Consider the following 20,120-nt stretch of genomic DNA (forward strand, 5'->3'; position numbering starts at 1 on the left):
ATGCATTTTGAGTTTATCACACCACAGAAAAATGTGTAATTATTAACTCATTAGCCGCCACCGCCACTAGCCACTGCCAGGGTTTTTGATCATTTTCATTAATTTTCCAAGACGCACAGAATATTTTCTTCTATGACTACGTAAATAATAAATAAAAATATCCCAAAAAAGAGAAGAGAGCCTCGACTTTCATGGGAAAAAAAAAGTTAGATTCTACCTTCATCCGTTCTTTAGTTATCGACACCTGAATGTAGGTTGTTTTCACCAAAAACACCACTCTGTGACCAGAAAGCGGAGGAAAAGGCATTTTTGTAAATTAAGTCATCTTCACGGCTCCTGACTCGAATAAATGCCTTTGATGGCGGATACTGGCAGTGTTACACTCAACTATGAACCCCATAATGATTTTGTTTCCCATTCCGGTCAAACTTGCCCGTGGGCACAGCTTTCACTGTAACACCGGTGTGAGAAAGACATTAACCCGCTTTTGAGAGAGGCGAGCCGGGTCGCGCGTTCGTCTTGCGTGGGGGGGCGACTGGTTGTCTGTGTAGCCTACTTACTGTATGTCAGGAGCAATCTACCGGCTGAAATATACACGGCGTCAATAGGTTTGGAACTGGATTACTATTTCCTGAGGACAAGTGACTTGTGTTGAGTGCAGGTTGCGTGGTGAAAACAAAATCCTTCACGTTTGAGTGACAGGCTGCCCCCCCGCTGTAATGGAGTCCAATCCCGTATTGATAAAAGCTGCTGGACCAGCGTTTGAGCCGTGCCATGGAGCTGTGCTATGGACCTTTTCTGATGGGAGATTGTTGCTTTTTTCTGCTTCCTGGTTTTATTAGACAATAGTGGTCGATCCTGTACACCTTTAGACGTGCTGTACTATTTCACAAGGTGAGTAAGAGAGCCATCTATCACATGACGGTGAAAACACTTATTGCCGTCCAGAGACGTCAATGGCGGCATGCCCATTGTAACTGATTTTTGAGGTAAATAAATAAATAAATAAATATATATATATATATATATATATATATATATATATATATATATATATATATATATATATATATATATATATATATATTTTTTTTTAAATAAACATAGGCTATAATATTATAGGCTGTGTATGGTAGTTGAAACATAGTTTCGAGTTTACGTTTATGTATGTTTGTAGTTAAAACAAAAACATAAATACTGTAGGCTACATACAGTACAACACAAAAGGCTGTTATTTACCCTTTGTCGCCACCTGGTGAGTAAATATATATAACTAAAACCATTAAAATTGACAACCGGTCCGCAACTTTTTTTCCCATGTATCTACCGGTCCTTGGCACAAAAAAGGTTGGGAACCCCTGCTCTAGAGGAAAGATTTCTACCTTCTGAAAAGGCAATACCAGCCAAAATAAACATTGTGTTACATTGCTTTGAAACATGTGGTCTCCCTTTTTTGTCAAGTCCATTGAGCCTGGGCAGTGGCAATGTACTTAGTCTGGTGATTATGGATCTTTCCAGGAGGCTGAGCAGTTTGGAAAATAGCCTTATGGTTACACCTGCTCAGTCTGTTAATTTAAAATTAGATATTCCTCTAAATCTGGCTTCCAACCCCCCACATTTTTTGACGCCCTACGGGCGGCGCCAGAGTTCGCCCCCTCAGATTATTGGCTTGCATGATGCCCCTGAATGGTGGGGAAGCGTTTTATTTTATTTTATAACGTTTAGAGACACCAATGGCGGAGGAGTTAGCCACTCGGCCAAATTTGAATGATTATAAATGTCACCACGTATATAAAATTATATTTCAAAATCATGAAAAAATAAGCAGTATTCTCTGCTCTGAAACTGTGTGGGCGTGTCTGCTGAAGCACTCCCATAAGTATGGCTCCATGATGTCATAGAGAGGCAAAGTGACCGCCTACTTCCTGCTTCAGCACTGTACCAGAGATTTTTATCCACCATTTATTTTCCCATAGACATTTCGTAAAATGCTTATAAAAATAGTTTTACTTCGTCAAACCAAACGGTTCAGATATATTTAGAATCAGGAGAGACCATAGAACATTTCACTCGGACCAAAACTTAAAAAACGACATCGAAAAAATATTTTCTTTAAATGTTTTAACGTTTTAGTCCGAGTGAAATGTTATGTGGTCTCTCCTGTTTCTAAATATATCTGAACCGTTTGGTATTTTTATGAGCATTTTACGACTGACTGACAAACTTGAATGTCTTTTTTTATCATCTCACTGCACTGGCAGATCGTTTGACCCATTTCAACAACTTTTTTTGAGGAGAATATATCTTGTTTCAGGACACTTTCTTGGTCAAAGTGAAATTGTCTTGGAGAAAGTTTCTTGTTTCCAGATAGTCTTCATTGTTTTATGATGATTTCTTGACAGAAGAAGTCATGTTGGCATGAATGAAGTGACATTTACTGAAACCAGCAGATTCTCTGCCAGTGCAGTGGCACAATCTGACTGAAAATATCATGAAATAAGCTCATAGGTCTAGAGACTATGCAGTGCAGTGAATTGCAGTGCCGTTTTGAACCGGTTCACTATTCGGTCAAACATGTCTCTTGTGTTTTAATAGCCTAATCTTGTATATCAGTCTATTGCTTATCTTCCACATGTAATCTGGGATTAAGATGGATGTGCAGGATAACCGGGAATAAGCCCTGAGGCGGAAAAACACTCAGACAGGCAGACTGCTGTGTGAAGAAGCAGCTTTTGTGGGATGAGAAGAGAAATGCTTTTCATTCACTCACTCTCACACACACACACACACACACACACACACACACACACACACACACACACACACACACACACACACACACACACACACACACACACACACACACACAGTGAGTGCAGCTGTATGTGGGTCAGTGAGGCTTATCACGGTGACAGAGGACAGCATCAGCAACACACCCTCCAGCAGAGAGGCCCATACACACACACACCACACACACACACACACACACACACACACACACACACACACACACACACACACACACACACACACACACACACACACATGCAGGAGGTTGTCGGGGATGACGACCAATTTGTGAAGGAGGCGGAGCTTGAGGGTGAGTGAATCGCACCACAGAACATGACAAAGCTCAGCAGGTGATGTCGTCTTTCATCTTATTTCAGGATGCTTTAAATAATATAATAATATTATATACTACTACCAATAATAATCATTTAAAAAAGTGCCGTTCATGTTACCCAATGAAAGTCGAGCACAAAACAAAAATGTTAAAAGGTGAAAACAAAACAAATAAGACAAAACAAAAAAAGAGGCAAAACTATAAAAAGTTAGAAGTGCACTCTGAGAGCGCAGACCTCTGCCAAGCACAATACTCCTGGGCTGGACTAAACTGGACTGAACTGGACTGGACTAAATTTAACTGGACTGGACTGAACTTAATTGGACTGGACTGGACTGAACTTAACTGGACTGGACTGAACTTAATTGGACTGGACTGGACTAAACCGGACTGTTCACCCCCGCCCCCCACCCCACAACACTCCCTGTGATTGGCTGTCACACTGACCTATGAGGCTGTCAGGGCGGGGCAGGGCGCTCCTCTGGTACAGGCCGTAGGGGTCAGCTCCGTAGGCCAGTGGCTGGCTCTGTCTGGGCAACGTGGAGCCGTACTGCTGCTGAGGGACTGCCCTCATCCCCAAGCCCCGCCCCTCCACCAGGGAGAGGGTGGAGCCCAGCCGTCCGCCTCCATTTCCGACTCCTCCTCCACTGGGGGAGGAGGGCTCGGGGCAGGAGGCCGGGCCAGGCATGCTGGTGCCAGGGAAGACCTGCAGGGAAAGCCAGCAGTATCAGTCATAGTATCTAGCATAAACAGACAAATGAATAGCTGTGATGCAAACTTAGTCCTGAACTGCTGAGCGGGCTGTTACAAACCAGCAGTGTCAGTAGCAGTAGCAGTATAGTCGTCCTGGTAGCACAGACAGAAAATAATTAGCTATCATGCAAATCTAGTTTTTTGTTTGTTTGTTCCATTTGCGTCTGTGTTGGTTTCTTCTGGCTACTACTCCTACAGTTGCTATCATTACTGTAGTTGTCACTGTGCATTACAGTGTGCATTACTTTACGTATGCTTTTACTTTTATTACAGTTGTTAACAGTGTTGGGGGTAACTCATTACAAAAGTAACATATTACATGTAATATATTACTTTTAGCAGTAACTCAGTAATATAACTTATTACTCATAGGATTTCAGTAATATTATACCAGTTACTTTGTCAAGTAACTCAAGTTACAAATTGAGTTACATTTTATTAAATCAAAGCACATATTTAAAAAAAGATACAATACTTTCCTAATCAAACTGTGTGTTTTTATGCAAATAACCACTACAGATGACAATAACAAAGGAAAAGAATAACATTTAGAATTTTGGATTGTTTACACTGACTTCAAGGCGGTTTAAATAATTTTTCGGGATGGTTCCGTGGTGGCGATGTCATTCTGCTGCTGCTGTTGTTTTGGTAAAAGTAATGCAAAAGTAGTGTAATAAGTAATGAGTTACTCTACACAGAAAGTAATATTGTAAAGTAACTTATTACTTTCAAATGAAAGTAACTAGTAATATGTAGTATATTACATTTTGAAAGTAACTTGCCCAACACTGGTTGTTAATGGTATCATTGTATTATTACTGCTACACTCTCTCTCTCTCTCTCTCTCTCTCTCTCTCTCTCTCTCAACCATGGCAGATGAACGACCACCAAGAGCCAGGTCTGCTCAAGGTTTTCTTCCTCGTTAAATGGGTCCTTTTCCTTGCTGCCGTCGCCAAGTGCTGCTCTTGTTGGGAAATAGACCCTTCTCACGGGGGCCATTTTGTGTTGAAAAGGCAGAATAAACACAGGTGCAAGCAGAACACTAATGAGGGTTTCCAAATTCCAATCATGGAAGTTTGAAACCCTCATTAGTGTTTTGCTTGCACCTGTGTTTACCCTGCCTTTTCGACACACAAAATGGCCCCCGTGAGAAGGGTCTATTGTTTCAGTTGCCACATGACCTGCAGTAAAATCGCCAGTGCATGTGAGAATTGTTTCAATTGTTGAGTCTAAAATAAAGAGCCTGGTCTCCTACCTGCTCTAAAGCATCTTGAGATAACTCTTATGATTTTGTACTACATGTATATAAATATAGAATTGATTGATTGATTAATTGACCTGGGCCAGCGGCTTGGGCTCGGACAGCACGGGCGAGCCGTAGGTGCTGCCCTGAGAGGTGCGCAGGGAAGCGCGGGACGGGGAGACCCGGGATGGGGAGACGGTGCCCGGAGACTGGCTCCTAGAGGGGAGGGAACCCATCCTGCGCAGCACCCGACCTGACGCCTGGGGGGAAGAGGGGGGTCACACAGTTGTAGGAATTCATGACCTGCACAGAACGTTTGTTTTTCTTGTGGCGGCCATCTTGATGTCCGAACGCAGCACACAGTGCCTGTTTTACAATGTAAAGCTTGGTTCACACCAAAAGCCTTTCAGAAGCAGCTTGTCACGGGAGCATCGGACAGCGTCGGGCAGGAGCCTTGCCATTCACACCAGAAGCATCTGTTTTGCTCCACGTCTCGCTCTGTTTTGCCCTGCGCCGGTCACAACTTGCCTTGACTTCATGCCTGGCTGCTTGCGTGAAAAATAGAACAGACGCCGAAACTATGGCTGCAGCACACGTGCATCGTCACTTGAGCGAGGTGAGGCGAGGCATCGCACTGCGGCCGGTGTGATCGCTCTCCCCAAAATGAAACTGCCTCCGCGAGGCATTGCTTCAGCGTAGGATAGGCGTCTGGTGTGTTTGGGCTGTACTGTAAGTCTATGGGAGGACTGCTCAAAACCATGGCCTCCAACAACTCTTTCGTACTTTAAGCTACAAACTCCATTCACACTTTAACGGGTCACCACTTTTAGTAGCCTACTTTATTACTCATATTGAGCATTTTGCTACTTTTTGAGAAATAGCAGTTTAAGTTTTATACTTTTTTCAACCTTTATAATGGGAGCTTATGGATTATAGATAATCGTCTTATCTAGCTGACTTTCCAGGCTGCACTTTTTTACTAAATTCACATATTTTAAAACTGTGACAGTGCACACAACTTTAACACTACATACATACTGTATATACATCAGACCCTTGAGCTACTTCTGCTCTCACTCATAATGTCAAAATATAAGCGATGTCATGTATAGATTTTGAGATATTAACATTTGCTTGACACTAGTGTTTCAATCTATTTCCAATTGCGCAGCAAATAGAGGGCATCAAAATGGGCATCAAGATGGCGGCCACAACAAAAAGGTTCGCACGACGCAAGTCATGAATAGCTTTCTCATTTTCATACATCATTATGCTGGAGCAAATGCCATCATTCTCATTTCTTCCAAAAGATAAGCTCGATATCACTCTCAGCACATTTACACCTGCTCTTAAGATGTGATCTGTATCCGGATATGTTATCTGGATGATACACAATCCAATCTTGCCTTTGCATTCACACCTGGTATCTTTAATGTGTTCTTGTTATCCTCATTGGGATCGGATATCTGTCCTCCAGTCAGTTGTGCTTCAAGCTGTTGTTGACCAACAGTATAGGTGAATATTATGTGTCTCCACTATAGATCAAATTAAATAGCGACCGGAATAGTATATAACACAACTATTTTTATACCCTAAACAAATCCATATAGAGCCACCACACACTGCTGCCCACACACAGCTCCTGCCACTGCCTGATCAATGCACTGTTTCCCAAACACTGGGTCGGGACCCACAGGTGGGTCGCAGGAGATTTTATTTGCGTCAGCAAAAACCTTTGGAGAATTTCTTCTATAGTCTTTTATAAAATGTGTATTTTTTTAACTGAAGATAAATAAAAACAATTACATGGCCCGTTGAATGCATTTATCTGGTCTCATTTATAAAGAATTGAACATGTGTAACATGTTTTCAATAGGCCTAACACATGCATAAAACAAAGTTGTGATTTATCATATGTATATATCTTGGAAATGGCTGGTTTACCTATTCAAGATAATATAAGGTGATGCAGAACTGGCAGTAAAAAAATGGTCAGGAACGTCTATTGTGAATTGGGTCACGATGGTTTTCCTCATTTTTAAAAAGTGGGTCCCCAGAAAAAAGGTTTGGGAAACACTGCACTACAAAGATGAGTAAGGAGGAGGGAAGAGGTGTCACTCCGGTCAAAATAAATAGGGTAAGAGATGCGTTCAAGGCTGCCCAAGCAGAGCTAAAAATAAATAGCCTATGTTAAATGCTATATGTTAACATGTTAAATAAACCTTATGCAGATTTATTGGAAATAGAAAAACAAATCACTTTAGGCGCCGAGGTTGCTTATTTTTCCCCACCAATGATGGTGGAAGAGAGTGAACTGTCTCAGTTTCTTCCTACTGTACTATGCGGATGCCACTCGTGTAGCACCACAACATGCTGAATCCCATTCGATTTGGGGCGGAACACACCAGGATTGGCCAAAGCTAAATCCAGTCCCCAAAATTGTCAAATCAAATGATTGAAATGCTACTATGGCCCGCCTTTCAACCTGTCATCTCAGACAAGTTTTGTTTTTCAGTCTGAAACGTGACTCCGACCCACGCGCCACTTGGGCTCCGTTGGGTTCATCTCTCTAACCCTTTAAGTAAAGAATGTGTGTACTTTTCCTAGCTCTGCTTGTTGGACAGCGGAGAGCGGGCCTACCTGTGCGGAGGGACTACCTGAGAGCGGGCCTACCTGTGCGGAGAGCGGGCCTACCTGTGCGGAGGGACTACCTGAGAGCGGGCCTACCTGTGCGGAGGGACTACCTGAGAGCGGGCCTACCTGTGTGGAGGGACTACCTGAGAGCGGGCCTACCTGTGCGGAGGCTTGTCCCTCGGCTCGGGGGCTCCTGGACAGCGACGGCCGCGGCTCTGAACGCACCACGTTCTGGTTACTATAGTAACTAACGCTGCTGTCCTGGTACCCGCTGTCTGAATAAGAGGTCATGTGGGCCGAGTGACCGGCTGAACCTGGGAAACACAACATACGGATAAGAGACAGTTATTATATGTGTGTGTGTGTGTGTGTGTGTGTGTGTGTGTGTGTGTGTGTGTGTGTGTGTGTGTGTGTGTGTGTGTGTGTGTGTGTGTGTGTGTGTGTGTGTGTGTGTGCGTGCGTGCGTGCGTGCGTGTGTGTGAGACATAATGTCTTTGCTGAGGCAGGGGTTAACAATAAATATTTGGTGGAGTAAAACCCGATCTTTATCACGGCTTTGATGCATCTCTGAATGCTCAATCAATACCTAATCGATATGAGTTGAATCAGACAAATATACATAAATATATCATTTTTACAGAGCCATATATATATACAGTATATCTGTCAGCTTGTTTGAGGTGTGATCAAACTGCCTGTACAGCCTTGATACAGTCATTGATTTAATAATTGCATATCGTCACACTTTGCTTCCAACTTGTTAAAAGGCAATATGAAAGGAAGACACATAAAAACGATATGCCTTTCTCCCCTTTTTCCTCTGCATACAGCTTCATAACGTTGGCCTACTTTCTACTGTAGGGAGAGGAAGAGGAGGCACGGAGGATATTTTTAAACATCACTAAACTATCAGACCTCTCAGACTGTATTTGTACAAAATATAAATGAGACCAAAAGGAAGGCTGCTTTAAAGGTTTCCACAGAACTTTCTTTTTGTATGACTTTTGAAAAGGGGGGGAAATGCATTTACACTTCAAAAATCATAAAAGTGGTCCCCATTTGTGAAGACTATCTTGCTGAACACAAAGTTTGCTGTTTCATAAACTTGTGTTAACCACAGACCTTATTAGACCTTATTCTAAGCTTATTTCAAGCATTTAACCAAAATCCCCATACAAAAACCCCATTGACTTTGTACAAGTGCTAATTTCCAGGTCTTCCAGACTCATTCCTGTGGTACTCTATTATTATTTAACCATGAGAAACTGGACTTATGCACTTGGCTAGTTAACAGACCCTCACTATCGTGCAGGGAGGCGCGCTCCTCGGCCGGGTAGAGTCCGTCCTCCGCCTGCAGGAGGCGACCAGGAGAGCCAGACGCCTCCAGCATGCCGGCCTGCGACTCGCCCAGTCCCGACACATCTGCCAGGGAGCAAGCACAGAGGGTTTAATTAGACTTTGGGGGATTAGGCTAGGCTACTACTTTGGCCTACAACATGGATGCTAAAGTGTTAGCATGGAGCTACTATTGTTCAACATAGCATAATGCTAATGTGTTAGCATGGAGCTATCACTCTACATTCATCTGTCAGACAGCAACCTAGAGCACGGTTGCCACCTCAGGCACGCAAAAGGTTAACCAGTGGCACGGCAGCACACGGTAGCAATGCGCAATTGAGATTTAGAATTGTACGGGCAGATCCAGATCATTTTCAGGTGGGGGCCACAGGGGGGAACAACAGTTACATTGGGGTTACTTTTACATTTAGACTAGTAATTTGGACTACTAAATAGAAGCAATTACTTTTCTTAAATTAGCCAATTGCATAGTGTATTTATGGCTTCATAGTGTTTTTTGTTGACTACATTAAAACTCTTTCACCTTGTAAGGAAGGTGCATAATTATGAATGACCTTTTCATTTTGCACCGTCAACATGAAAATTCTGATGGACATGTGTCCCCTTGCTTAGTTCAGTGAAGCTCAGACCATCTTTAGACGAGCCATTAGCTAATCATATGGGGGAATAAGGTCTTTATCAAATGAGGTGCTACAGCAGAATAAGATATCCCACAGGATTCAAGATTCAAGATTTTTTATTGTCACTCCGTAGTATCACGTGTGAAATTCTTGTGCTGTAGGCTCCGTTACAACATAGTGCAAATAACAGTATAACAGTGCAAAAACAGGGCATATAGATGCAGTAAAACAAGAGAACAACAAGCAATAACAGTAAACTTTTCCTTTTCTTTTCTAGCGTAGACACCTTAAAAACATGATTAAACATTCTGTTTGCACAGGTGCAAATAACATAGGCATAATTATCATATGTAATGGTAGCAGCTGCTACATGATTGTTTATTTGTGTGTGTTAAGGAGTCTCGTGGCCTGCGGGAAGAAACTGTCCCTCAGGCGATTTGTTCGTGCTTTTGGGACCCTGTATCTCCTCCCTGAGGGTAACAGGGAGAACAGGCTGTTGTGGGGGTGGTATGTGTCCTTGATGATCTTCAGGGACCTCCTGAGGCACCGCTGATTGTACAGTTCCTGCAGTTCTGGTAGCTCACATCCTGTTACGTGCTGGGCCGCGCGCCTCACTCTTCTTAGCGCCCTGCGGTCCATGGTGGTACAGTTCCCGTACCAGGTGGCGAAGCAGCCAGTCAGCAGGCAATGGTGCCTCTGTAGAAGTCCCTGAGGATTTTTGGCCTTAGCCCAAATTTTTGGAAATGAAAATAAAAACAAGACTTGAAAAAAAATGAAACTAAAACTATCTTGTCTACTTGTAAGGTAGTCCCAAAAATGTGTTGAGGTTGAACTGGCCACATGCCGTAAAAACTTTATAACACAGACCAGCGCATGGTGCGGAAGACAAGAGAGGCGTGTTGACTGGTAATGTATAATGTTAAAATGTGCGCATGAGACAAGAAAAAAACAACACAAGGTCATAATCCAGATACGCTCTGTGACCACCACAACGCTAAATAAAGCCACAAATGCAAAAAAGAACTGACAGTCCTTCAAGTCAGTTTTGGTGGAGCACAAAGTCCTTCATCACTTTTGCATGACAGGACCGCAATGGAAACAAGCTTTTAGCTTTATTGTGTTTTTATTCTTTTGATAGTGGTGGGCCTATGTACAGTATATACAGTATGTCTGATAGATATATGTGCATATTGTCAATAAAGTCTTCAATCAATCAATCAATCAATCAATCACTTGTGTTAGTGGTAGGAACTAGGAGTGGACTTGGTTCAGGCGATGTGTGCCCTGCACTTGGCGGATCCAGACCGACACACGTGGGTCAGACTGCAAGGAAATCTCTTGGCCTCCAGAAAGACCCTGAGAGCCTCGGGATCCGCCCTCTCCTCCAGCTGTGCCTGCTTCCTCACCAGGGCGGGGTCTGTGCTGTGGTCCAGGAGCAGCTGGACGAAGGCCGCATTGCACCTGAGCCTCAGCAGCATATAATGCAGCAGGAGGGAAGCCACGTCACGGGTCAGAACGCCAGCGGCCTGGAGCAGCAGGCGGAAGCAGTCCAGGTGGGTGTATTTAGTGCTGATGTAGAGGAGACCTCCAGAGGGTGTAAACGCTGTCCATATCAACTGCAGCACATAACCTGATGAGTTCCTGCAGTATGTGCAGCGGCCTTCCCTCCCAGGCAGCCCAGTAGCCCGGGCTGTATGGATGGGCTACGCTTCCGTTGGGGTCGGCCCTGGCTTCCAGGAGCATCCAGATGCAGTACAGGTGACTTTGTACACGGCCTTGTAGAGAGGCGTGCGGCCTATATCATCAGCTAGGTCTACCTGAGCTCCCTGGGTGATCGGGTAGGCCACACAGGCAGTGTAGAGGAGTGTACTCACCCCTCCACCAACACCGATACCTCTTATTGATCCGCCTTATGAAGCAGTCTTCCTGCAGAAGGGTCCTCAGTTTGTCCAGGTCTCCATCCCTGGTGGCATCGTGGAGCTGCTTGTCGTCATGCCCTTTTCGAGCACCCATTCCTTCAGGTCTGTCGTTGTAACAGACCAACTACATGCGGATATGCTGCATCTCAAACAGAAGGCTTTATGAAGGGACTGAAGCGTGTGTTGGACATTATGACATAAGGACATCACAATTGCTCGAGTGACATCACTGATGACATCGCAATTGCTGGAGTGAGATCACTGATGACATCACAACAGAGATCCAAAGTTCCAACTCATGGCCCACTTGAAAATCTCATAAATGTTCTCAGAGCACTTTTTATTTTAACAATAAAAGGAGCTGTGTATCAGCACCACACAGAAATCGAGAAACTAAAAGTTAGTTACAATAGTCTAATTAACAAATGATTGATTGCAATTTAAATAACGCTATCATCCAACAATGGAGAAATGCATTCTCATAATAAAGATTTTTATTTTTATTTGTACGAAGAATCATAAGGTTTTGCAAATGATTTGGCGGCCCACTTGCAATACTTTCGCGGCCCACCACAGGTTGGGAATGGCTGACATAGCCGTATGCTAAAGTGTTATGATGGAGCAGGATGGAGGAGTTTGGTCTCTATCTTCTCATCAGCTATTCAATCACCCAAAAACTTGGGTGTATTCTGTGAGAAAACACACTCAGTGATAACATAAATCAGACACTAGACGCAACTTACAGATTTGATGTATATATATGCCTATAATAGACTATTTGAAGAGTATAATTCTGGTATGAGAATAACAACACCTTTGCAAACAGGATCCTCAGAAGTGCTGAATGATAACAATTCAAGTAGCCTACTCCTATTGATTTTTGTTCCCTCCAAAAATGGACATCTAAAGCACGTTATAACTGCTATTATTTTATGGGAAAGCAGACAGTGAAGAATGGGGCAGGGATCTGTGAGAGAATAGCAAATGGCTCCAATTCAACCTCACAGCGGTCAGTCGAAACACCGTTCTGCTCGACTGGCCTGCGCCACATTCTGGCAAATGTCATCCCTTTTGTGTTTAAAATGTTTTTCTGTATCCAAATAAGGCTTTCTGTCTCGCCACAATGTGTTCGATTTCATCTTATTTGTATGCAAAAAGCTTTATTCCAAAATGTAGTTATGCACCATTTGGAAAAAAAGAAAGTAAAAAACAGTTATCCTGTCAAATGTTTGTTGGCATGAAAATAAATCTCTCTACTGAGTATCACTGAAAGTATGAGCTTTACTGTAAGATATTTGCATACAAAACAGCTACATTTTACAACATATACGTAGGCTATTGAAATCTTTGAGCAATCGTCTTCAGGTAATCTTATCTTTTCAAAAACGGATATCTAACTTTTCAGAATAAAAGTTGTGTCATGTGTGTGATGCAGATAAGATTTAAGGTTAGACTTCAGAAACGTACCTGCAGATCTCCATGCAAACGACTTCTCAGACGAGCTTCAGGAGAGGAGGAGGAGCAAGGAAGAAAGGGAGGAGAGAGAGAGAGAGAGAGAGGTAGATCAGATCAGAGTCACGGTCTAAGACTTTTCATTCAGTCAGTGCAGGACGTTTAATTTGTTCCTTTGCCCTGAAAAGATTCTCTTGTCCAATTTGCATGACTAAAGAAATGATTGGGAGTGATGTGAATTTGATTTACATTTTGAATTGGGGAAATCGAAAGTGAATCAACTCCGACCCTGGATCAGACGTTATATAACCTGAACCAAAGCCATGCAGTGATTTATCTGGGTTACACTGTCCAACTCACTGGCAAAACAAACTGCACTAGAATACAGATTACATTCATTTCTAGTGCCGCCGCCGCCGCCAACAACAACAACAACAACAACAACAACAACAACAACAACAACAACAACAACAACAACAACAACAACAATAATGATATATAGATCAGTGGTTCTCAACGTCCGGGGGCCGACAGAGGTCCTTGATGGGGGGTCCCCAGCATTTAAGAACAATTATAGAATGTAAGAGACTAACTATTTTGATCATAGTTTCTCTGTTCTCTCTCTACCTACAATACAGACAGTCACGGAGTTCTGGACAAAATCATATCTAACAATAAACAATATTGTCAGATTTTGGGCCGAGAGACAAAATCTCATCAAATGGGGGTCCATGGCTCTAATGTAACGCTGTAGAAGTAAATTAGGAGTCCTTGGTATGAAAAAGTTTGAGAAGCACTGATGAAGAGATCAATCTATCTTCATGAAGATAGGTGGATAATATAGGATCCATAGCCCTAATCCATAGCCCAAATTAATGTAGGTGGATTGTGATGATTAATCAAGATTGATCATCTGAGCAACAAAATTGCTCTTTTTGCATCTTATACCAACATTTTCCAGTAGAGCGGACTAAATTAAACTAAATATTTCACTATTGCTGTCACGCACATATTCCATGTTTATTAACCCTGGAGCCTCAAATCACGAGGAATGATTACACACAAATAACTGCACAGCCCTAATGCAATTCATCCAGTAGAAATATGTGTAAAAACACATGATAAAAAGGCACGAGACAGCCTGAGTTAAACTAATAGCCTAGGCGTGCAGGCTGCAGCGCCACTCCACATACACACATTCTCAGTGCTCTCTCTGTATGTCCGGCGTTCCTACACATTTCCTATTAATATACTCTGACTGTCAACTATATATGAAATTGATTCTTCATGACAAACAAATATCACAATATATGATTTGACAGCACGGTCTGCAAAGTTGTGCAGTTCTGCACAAGATACTGGTTTGGGGATTGAAGGACAACAATAATTTGTGAGAAAATGTTGGGAAATTAATTTTCTGTCTTTTTCCAGACTTTCCTGATATCAGACCAAATTGCCAACTCGTTACACTCCATTTCCTTCTTCAGTCTGACATTGCCTCCACTCTAACAGATTTCCATGGGGGAATCCCCGAGGGGGATTCCATTTTCCCTAACCAATCACAAGAATCCAACAATGTATCTGTCTAAATATAATCCAGTGAGGAGAATGCAAAAAAGCATCCCCCCTTTGAATAAATGCCTTTAAAGCAGAGTGTTGTTTGGATTTCAAAGTAATTGATACTTTAATCCATTTGCAGCCTCAATAGCAGCGTCTATCTTGCCTATGAGCGGTCACCATTATTGTAGTCTGACTGGGTGGAAGCAGCATGGTGGACTTAGCTCTCTCATTGGTGCCGACCATTTCAGTCGGTGCCGGATGGAAATCCCACTCCGCTCCCTGCAAGCTCTGCATTGGCTCCGACCCGCTCTGACTACGGCTGCGACCATATTTGGATTTCCTTTCCACGCCCCCCGTGTTGAATCTGTATGCCTCTGCTGCTGTATGTGTTGAATCTGCCGAGCTCAAATGCCTGCGCCGCTGCCTTTGAAACAATAACAACCACAGTGCTAGTCGCTAGCTCGTTGCTACACGCTGAAAACGATTGATGTGGATTATGCAATGAAGCAGCATGCATGGTACGTTTTCCCCTCTAGTCCACAATAGAAAGCGTCCCCAGCCAGCCCCTTTGCTACAAACGGTGTTAGTCCCGCCCATCGCGATGTATATTGGCACTGATTGGCTAACCATTAGTCTCCCTCTGCACTCACTGGAGCTGATGTTTTTTCAACATGGGAAACTGCTGTTCCCAACCACCACACCTGTGTTGAAACCTGCTGTTAGATTTTTAAAAATAGGAACGCACAAAAAGGTGTGGACCAAAGCAACTCAGCAGGCAACTATAATATCAAAGCAAAAAATGAGCTGCTTAGAGTTTTAAAGGTAAATCAATTTAATAAGAAGTAATTTGTACCTGCGTACTTCACAGTTAACAAACAGTGTACATCTTCAAATAGGTGATACGGGCAAGACACAAACGCAACGCGTTTCAACCGTTGGTTTTCATCAGGCTGTATGGGAGGGCGTCGGCCACCGCACCAGGTTAAATAGAGAACATAGCCTACGTGGCACAGGTAGTGTGGAGTGACGTGAAGGGGGCAGAGCCCTGACGTCAGAGGAAATGGTCTGCTCTACTAGGGTAGACAGAACTAGCAGAGATTCATACATGATGATATATTACAAAAATACTAATGCAAAAATAGGCTACATGTCACATCAATAATGCTGTAGGAAAATACAGGTCCTATCATGTTGATGTTGATGCCAAACATATCAGCAATCTGTCTGTGTCTTGCCCGTATCACCTATTTGAAGATGTACACTGTTTGTTAACTGTGAAGTACGCAGGTACAAATTACTTCTTATTAAATTGATTTACCTTTAAAACTCTAAGCAGCTCATTTTTTGCTTTGAGATTTTTAAAAATAACATAAAAAGGTACCATTTGCATGGGTCCACAATTTGCTGTAACCTGCACATGTTCTAGTCCATTCGTCCACACAAGATACAATTTGTTCCCTCGATTTCGTTTAAACGGTGCAGTTTAGGAAAATAATTCAACTTAACACACTGGACGTGTGTATTTCACATGAGAATGCTTTTGAAATCATGTCGAGAGTGCTTCCATTGTGCACAAAACACAGCGCATGGAGCGTCTTTTGTGTGCTTTGTTTTGTTTTTCCCTGAGTCGCGTGCAGTACAGTTCAGGACACAACGATCACACGGACGGTAGCCAGCTGGTTTCGTCTGTTTGATGTTGTTGATTGTTGTAAACATGAAATCCAGATTATTGGCAATTCTGGCAGTGGAGGTTGAAGATCCCCCTGCCAGGAGAAGAGGTTAGGAGGAGTGACATTGATGGGCAGCGTGCTTTTCCTCCAAATGTTGAACTTTTTTCATCTTGAGACGCCCAGAGCGCTCCGCCAAAAAAAAACTAGCGGCCAAGAGTGCTTAAATGCTCAGGTGCCGTCCTTGAAAGAGCATCTTTACCATAGAGAATGAAATGCAGAAAGGCGCTGGCAGCTCAAATACACATGTCCTGTCTGCACCTAAAATGTACCTTTGAGGTGTTGCAGATTCCAGTTTTTGCCTCACCAAAATGTAGCCTAACTTTGGAGCATTATTTAGCTCCTTCCCGACTAGCTAGACAGTAGACATGCAGACATGACTAACAGAGAGAGAGAGTGATCTACCTGCTACTGTCCCCGCCTGGTGACTCGGCTCCCAGCATGCACCTCTCCAGCTGGCTGGCCACGATCTGCCGCTCCTCCTCCAGCTCCCGAGTCAGACGCTCAAACTGCAGCTCCTGAGGGCGCACAGACATTACAGTGGCTATTAGACCCCCACACATCCAACAGGATGACAACGTTTCAGTCTTGTTAAGAGCTTTTCAATGCCAGTTAGCAGAAAGGCCTTTTCCATCAGGTGGGCTGTCTCGTCTAATGGGCCTTTCTGTGTGGAGTTTGCATGTTCTCCCCGTGCTCCCCTGGGGTTTCATCCATATAACATCAATATGGACCCCCACTAACAACATGTAGAAGACTGTCATCTGACAGGCGGCGGTTGGAAGAAGTTGGTCCCCGCGGGCTTCACTGCAGCTGCCCACCATATATATATATATGACGTCAAATGGTGTATATTTTTCATAAACTGGGGGACAAATATGGAACGCTAACGCCATTTTGCATCTTGTTTAAAAAACACATTTTGCAATCAGGCTGAAACTTCCTGGTGGAAGGTTTCAGTTTTGATCCTCCAGGGGAAATGCTGCTGGCTCTCAATCTTTTCAGGTCACGATCTGCTTAAAACAAAACCCATGCCCCCTCACCCTCCATCACCATAGGCACAGTTTGACACCTGGGGGCATCACAGTACACAGTACACAGTAAACATGTCACATGACTGCTCCAAAATTTATTTATTACAAAACCAAACTAAACAGAAAAATGGACTCGCTACAATGAAATGGCTACTATGGCTACGACTATTAACATCATCACACATGATACAATTGGCCTCATTGAATTCACAAGTCTCAGCTTTCCATTCATACCCAATGTATGCAATTCAAAGACTGTTTAGGGACCCCAATATGCAGAAATATTAAAATTAATTAGAATAGGCCAAAATTACACCTTTATACTGTATGCAAAAGAAACGCATAAAGCATAAAGTGGGCATGTATGTAAAGGGGAGACTCATGGGTATAGAAGCCATTCTCATTCAGATATGTTGAGGTCAGAGGTCAAGGGACCCCTTTGAAAATGGCCATGACAATTTCCCCTCTCCAAACTCGGAGCGTTATTTCGCCCCCTTGCTGACACACTAGCATGGCATGGTTGATGGATGCCTTAGGTCTTCTAGTTTCACCAGTATCTTCACTCTTGAAAAAAGCACAAATGTAACATCGACACTCAATATTACAGTTTTGTAATATATGATGCTACCAGCTGCATATGTGCTTCTAAGAGATGTTGTGTATGGGGTCCCAGGTCAATGAGGAACCAGCCAGGCAGGTCACCTGCCGCCCCTAACCTCATCGAGGTAGGCTAGAAAGTGGTCCAGAATAGTTAGAAACTTTTTTTTTTTTTTTTTTTTCCCCCCCCCGATTTTTTTATCCCATTTTATCCCCCATTAGTGCTCACTTGATTTCTCAATCCTGGTTGCTACTCCATCCTCTGCCGATCTGGGGAGAGCCGAGACTGGCTCCATGCTTCCTCCGAGACATGGGCAGTCAGCCAGCCGCTTCTTTTCACCTGACAGAGGAAGCTTCACCGGTAGGACATAGCACGTGGGAGGTTCACGCTATTCCAACCAGTTCCCCTCCCTCTGAACAGGCGCCCTTAACGACCAGAGGAGGAACCACATTAGCAACCAGGATATTGCATGTTTTTGTGAAGGGAGTTCCTATGTGAAGGAAACCCCCGGGAGGCACGGGGAGAACATGCAAACTCCACACAGAAAGGCCCTTTTGCCGACCCCACCCGGGCGGTGGACACTCGAGGACATGCGGACGGGCACGCATTCCTTCAGCATTCACCTCGTCCCAGGTTGGCAATCGAACCCACGACCTTTGAGCTGTGAGGCGATAGTGCTTACCACTGCACCACCGTACCTCCCTGTAGTTAGAAACCTTTTAAGTGAGTTGGTCCTTAGGGACCTCAGTCTTATTGTGGGTGTTTTATTGTGGACTACTTAGTGAATCAAATTAACAGTTGAGAATTCAGACACTAGTACAAAATGACGAACACACTATTTCTGTAAGCGGTTTGGAACAGGGCTTCTGGGTTCTGAGCTTGCTGCTCTAGACACACAGTACCAGTGTTGTAGTCAAGTCACTATCTCCAGTCCAAGTCAAGTCTCAAGTCCCCAGTGTTCAAGTCCAAGTCACCAAAGAAGAGTTGGAGTCGAGTCCCCATTACCTGAGTCCAAGTCTGAGTGAGTCCAGAGTTACTGAACATGAGCGTGAATCCACATGTAGGTGGAACACACGTGCCTGCCCTTGCACAAAATGAAATAATGTCACAGTATTAATATAGCTATCAATATCTTATGCCAAATTATTAGGTCCCATTACAAAAAAAACAAGAAAAAGTCTTTATCTTCGTCAATTAACAAGTCCGAGTCCTCATCTCCAACTTCAGAGTCCGAATGCATGAATGCTCGAGTCCAAGTCCAATCACAAGTCCTGAAAATGTGTCCAGGACTCGGAATCGACTCCAGCACTGCAGCATATATAGACGGTTTTAACTTGACAACATTCTAAATTGCCCCTAACTTACTTCCTGTTGCAATGTTTGCTAATACAAGAGCGGACAGAAAATAAGCTAGGTTTCAAACTGTTGCCTAGCAACACAATTGTGTGCAAACCGTCCAGAGACAGACTCTCTCTGGCTCAAGCTTGCTGCAGTGAGTCTCTGCACTGCCCTGCTGACTCGGCTCTTTCCATCACAGAGCAGTGAGGGGACGGAACGGGACGGGGCGCGGGCTGCTCCTCTGACGTCAGGTGTCCCGCGAGGGACAGGGAGGCGTGCCGCGGGCCCGACCCCACCATGCCGGGTGGCAGCCAGTACCACGGCTTATTGTCCACCGTCACAGTGTGTGTGTGTGTGTGTGTGTGTGTCTCTCTCTCTCTCTCTCTCTCTCTCTATCCGTCTCTCTCTCCCTCTCAACTCAATTCAACTAGCAGAATAACCGTCCCTGTTTGACTGGCCATTTAGTCAGGCCTCGCTCACAGAGTTGGCATGCAGCCTCTCCTCTCTCTCCCCAGAGGGTTTTCATATAGTCCACTTCCCACTATAGATACAGATATACACACTACTCTCTATGTTCCTCCCCCCCTTTCCCTCACTCTGTCTCTCTCTCCCTCTCACCCCCACTCTCTCACTCTCTCCCTCCCTCTCTATCTCCCTACCTCTCTCTCTCCCTTACGCTGTCTCCCCCTCTCTCTCACTCTCTTCCTCCTCTCTCCCTCCCTCTCTATCTCTCTCTCCCCCTCCCTCCCTCTCTCTCCCTCA

The 20,120-nt window shown here is 43.9% G+C and overlaps 1 protein-coding gene across 1 annotated transcript in view; it reads right to left on the minus strand.

Annotated features, from left to right (window-relative positions):
• LOC310773284 (plakophilin-4-like) overlaps positions 1-20,120 on the minus strand; it is a gene marked incomplete at both ends in the record, with an annotated part of 65,490 nt that overhangs the window by 35,364 nt on the left and 10,006 nt on the right. The window contains 6 exons of the mRNA XM_083633165.1: positions 3,572-3,830; positions 5,216-5,380; positions 7,914-8,068; positions 9,051-9,176; positions 13,120-13,154; positions 16,797-16,909. Coding sequence (XP_083489291.1) covers positions 3,572-3,830; positions 5,216-5,380; positions 7,914-8,068; positions 9,051-9,176; positions 13,120-13,154; positions 16,797-16,909 — 853 coding nt within the window. The remainder of the gene's footprint in view (positions 1-3,571; positions 3,831-5,215; positions 5,381-7,913; positions 8,069-9,050; positions 9,177-13,119; positions 13,155-16,796; positions 16,910-20,120) is intronic.

Source organism: Poromitra crassiceps (genome assembly GCF_964638095.1).
Source record: "Poromitra crassiceps genome assembly, chromosome: 3".
In the NCBI taxonomy this organism is placed as follows: domain Eukaryota; kingdom Metazoa; phylum Chordata; class Actinopteri; order Beryciformes; family Melamphaidae; genus Poromitra; species Poromitra crassiceps.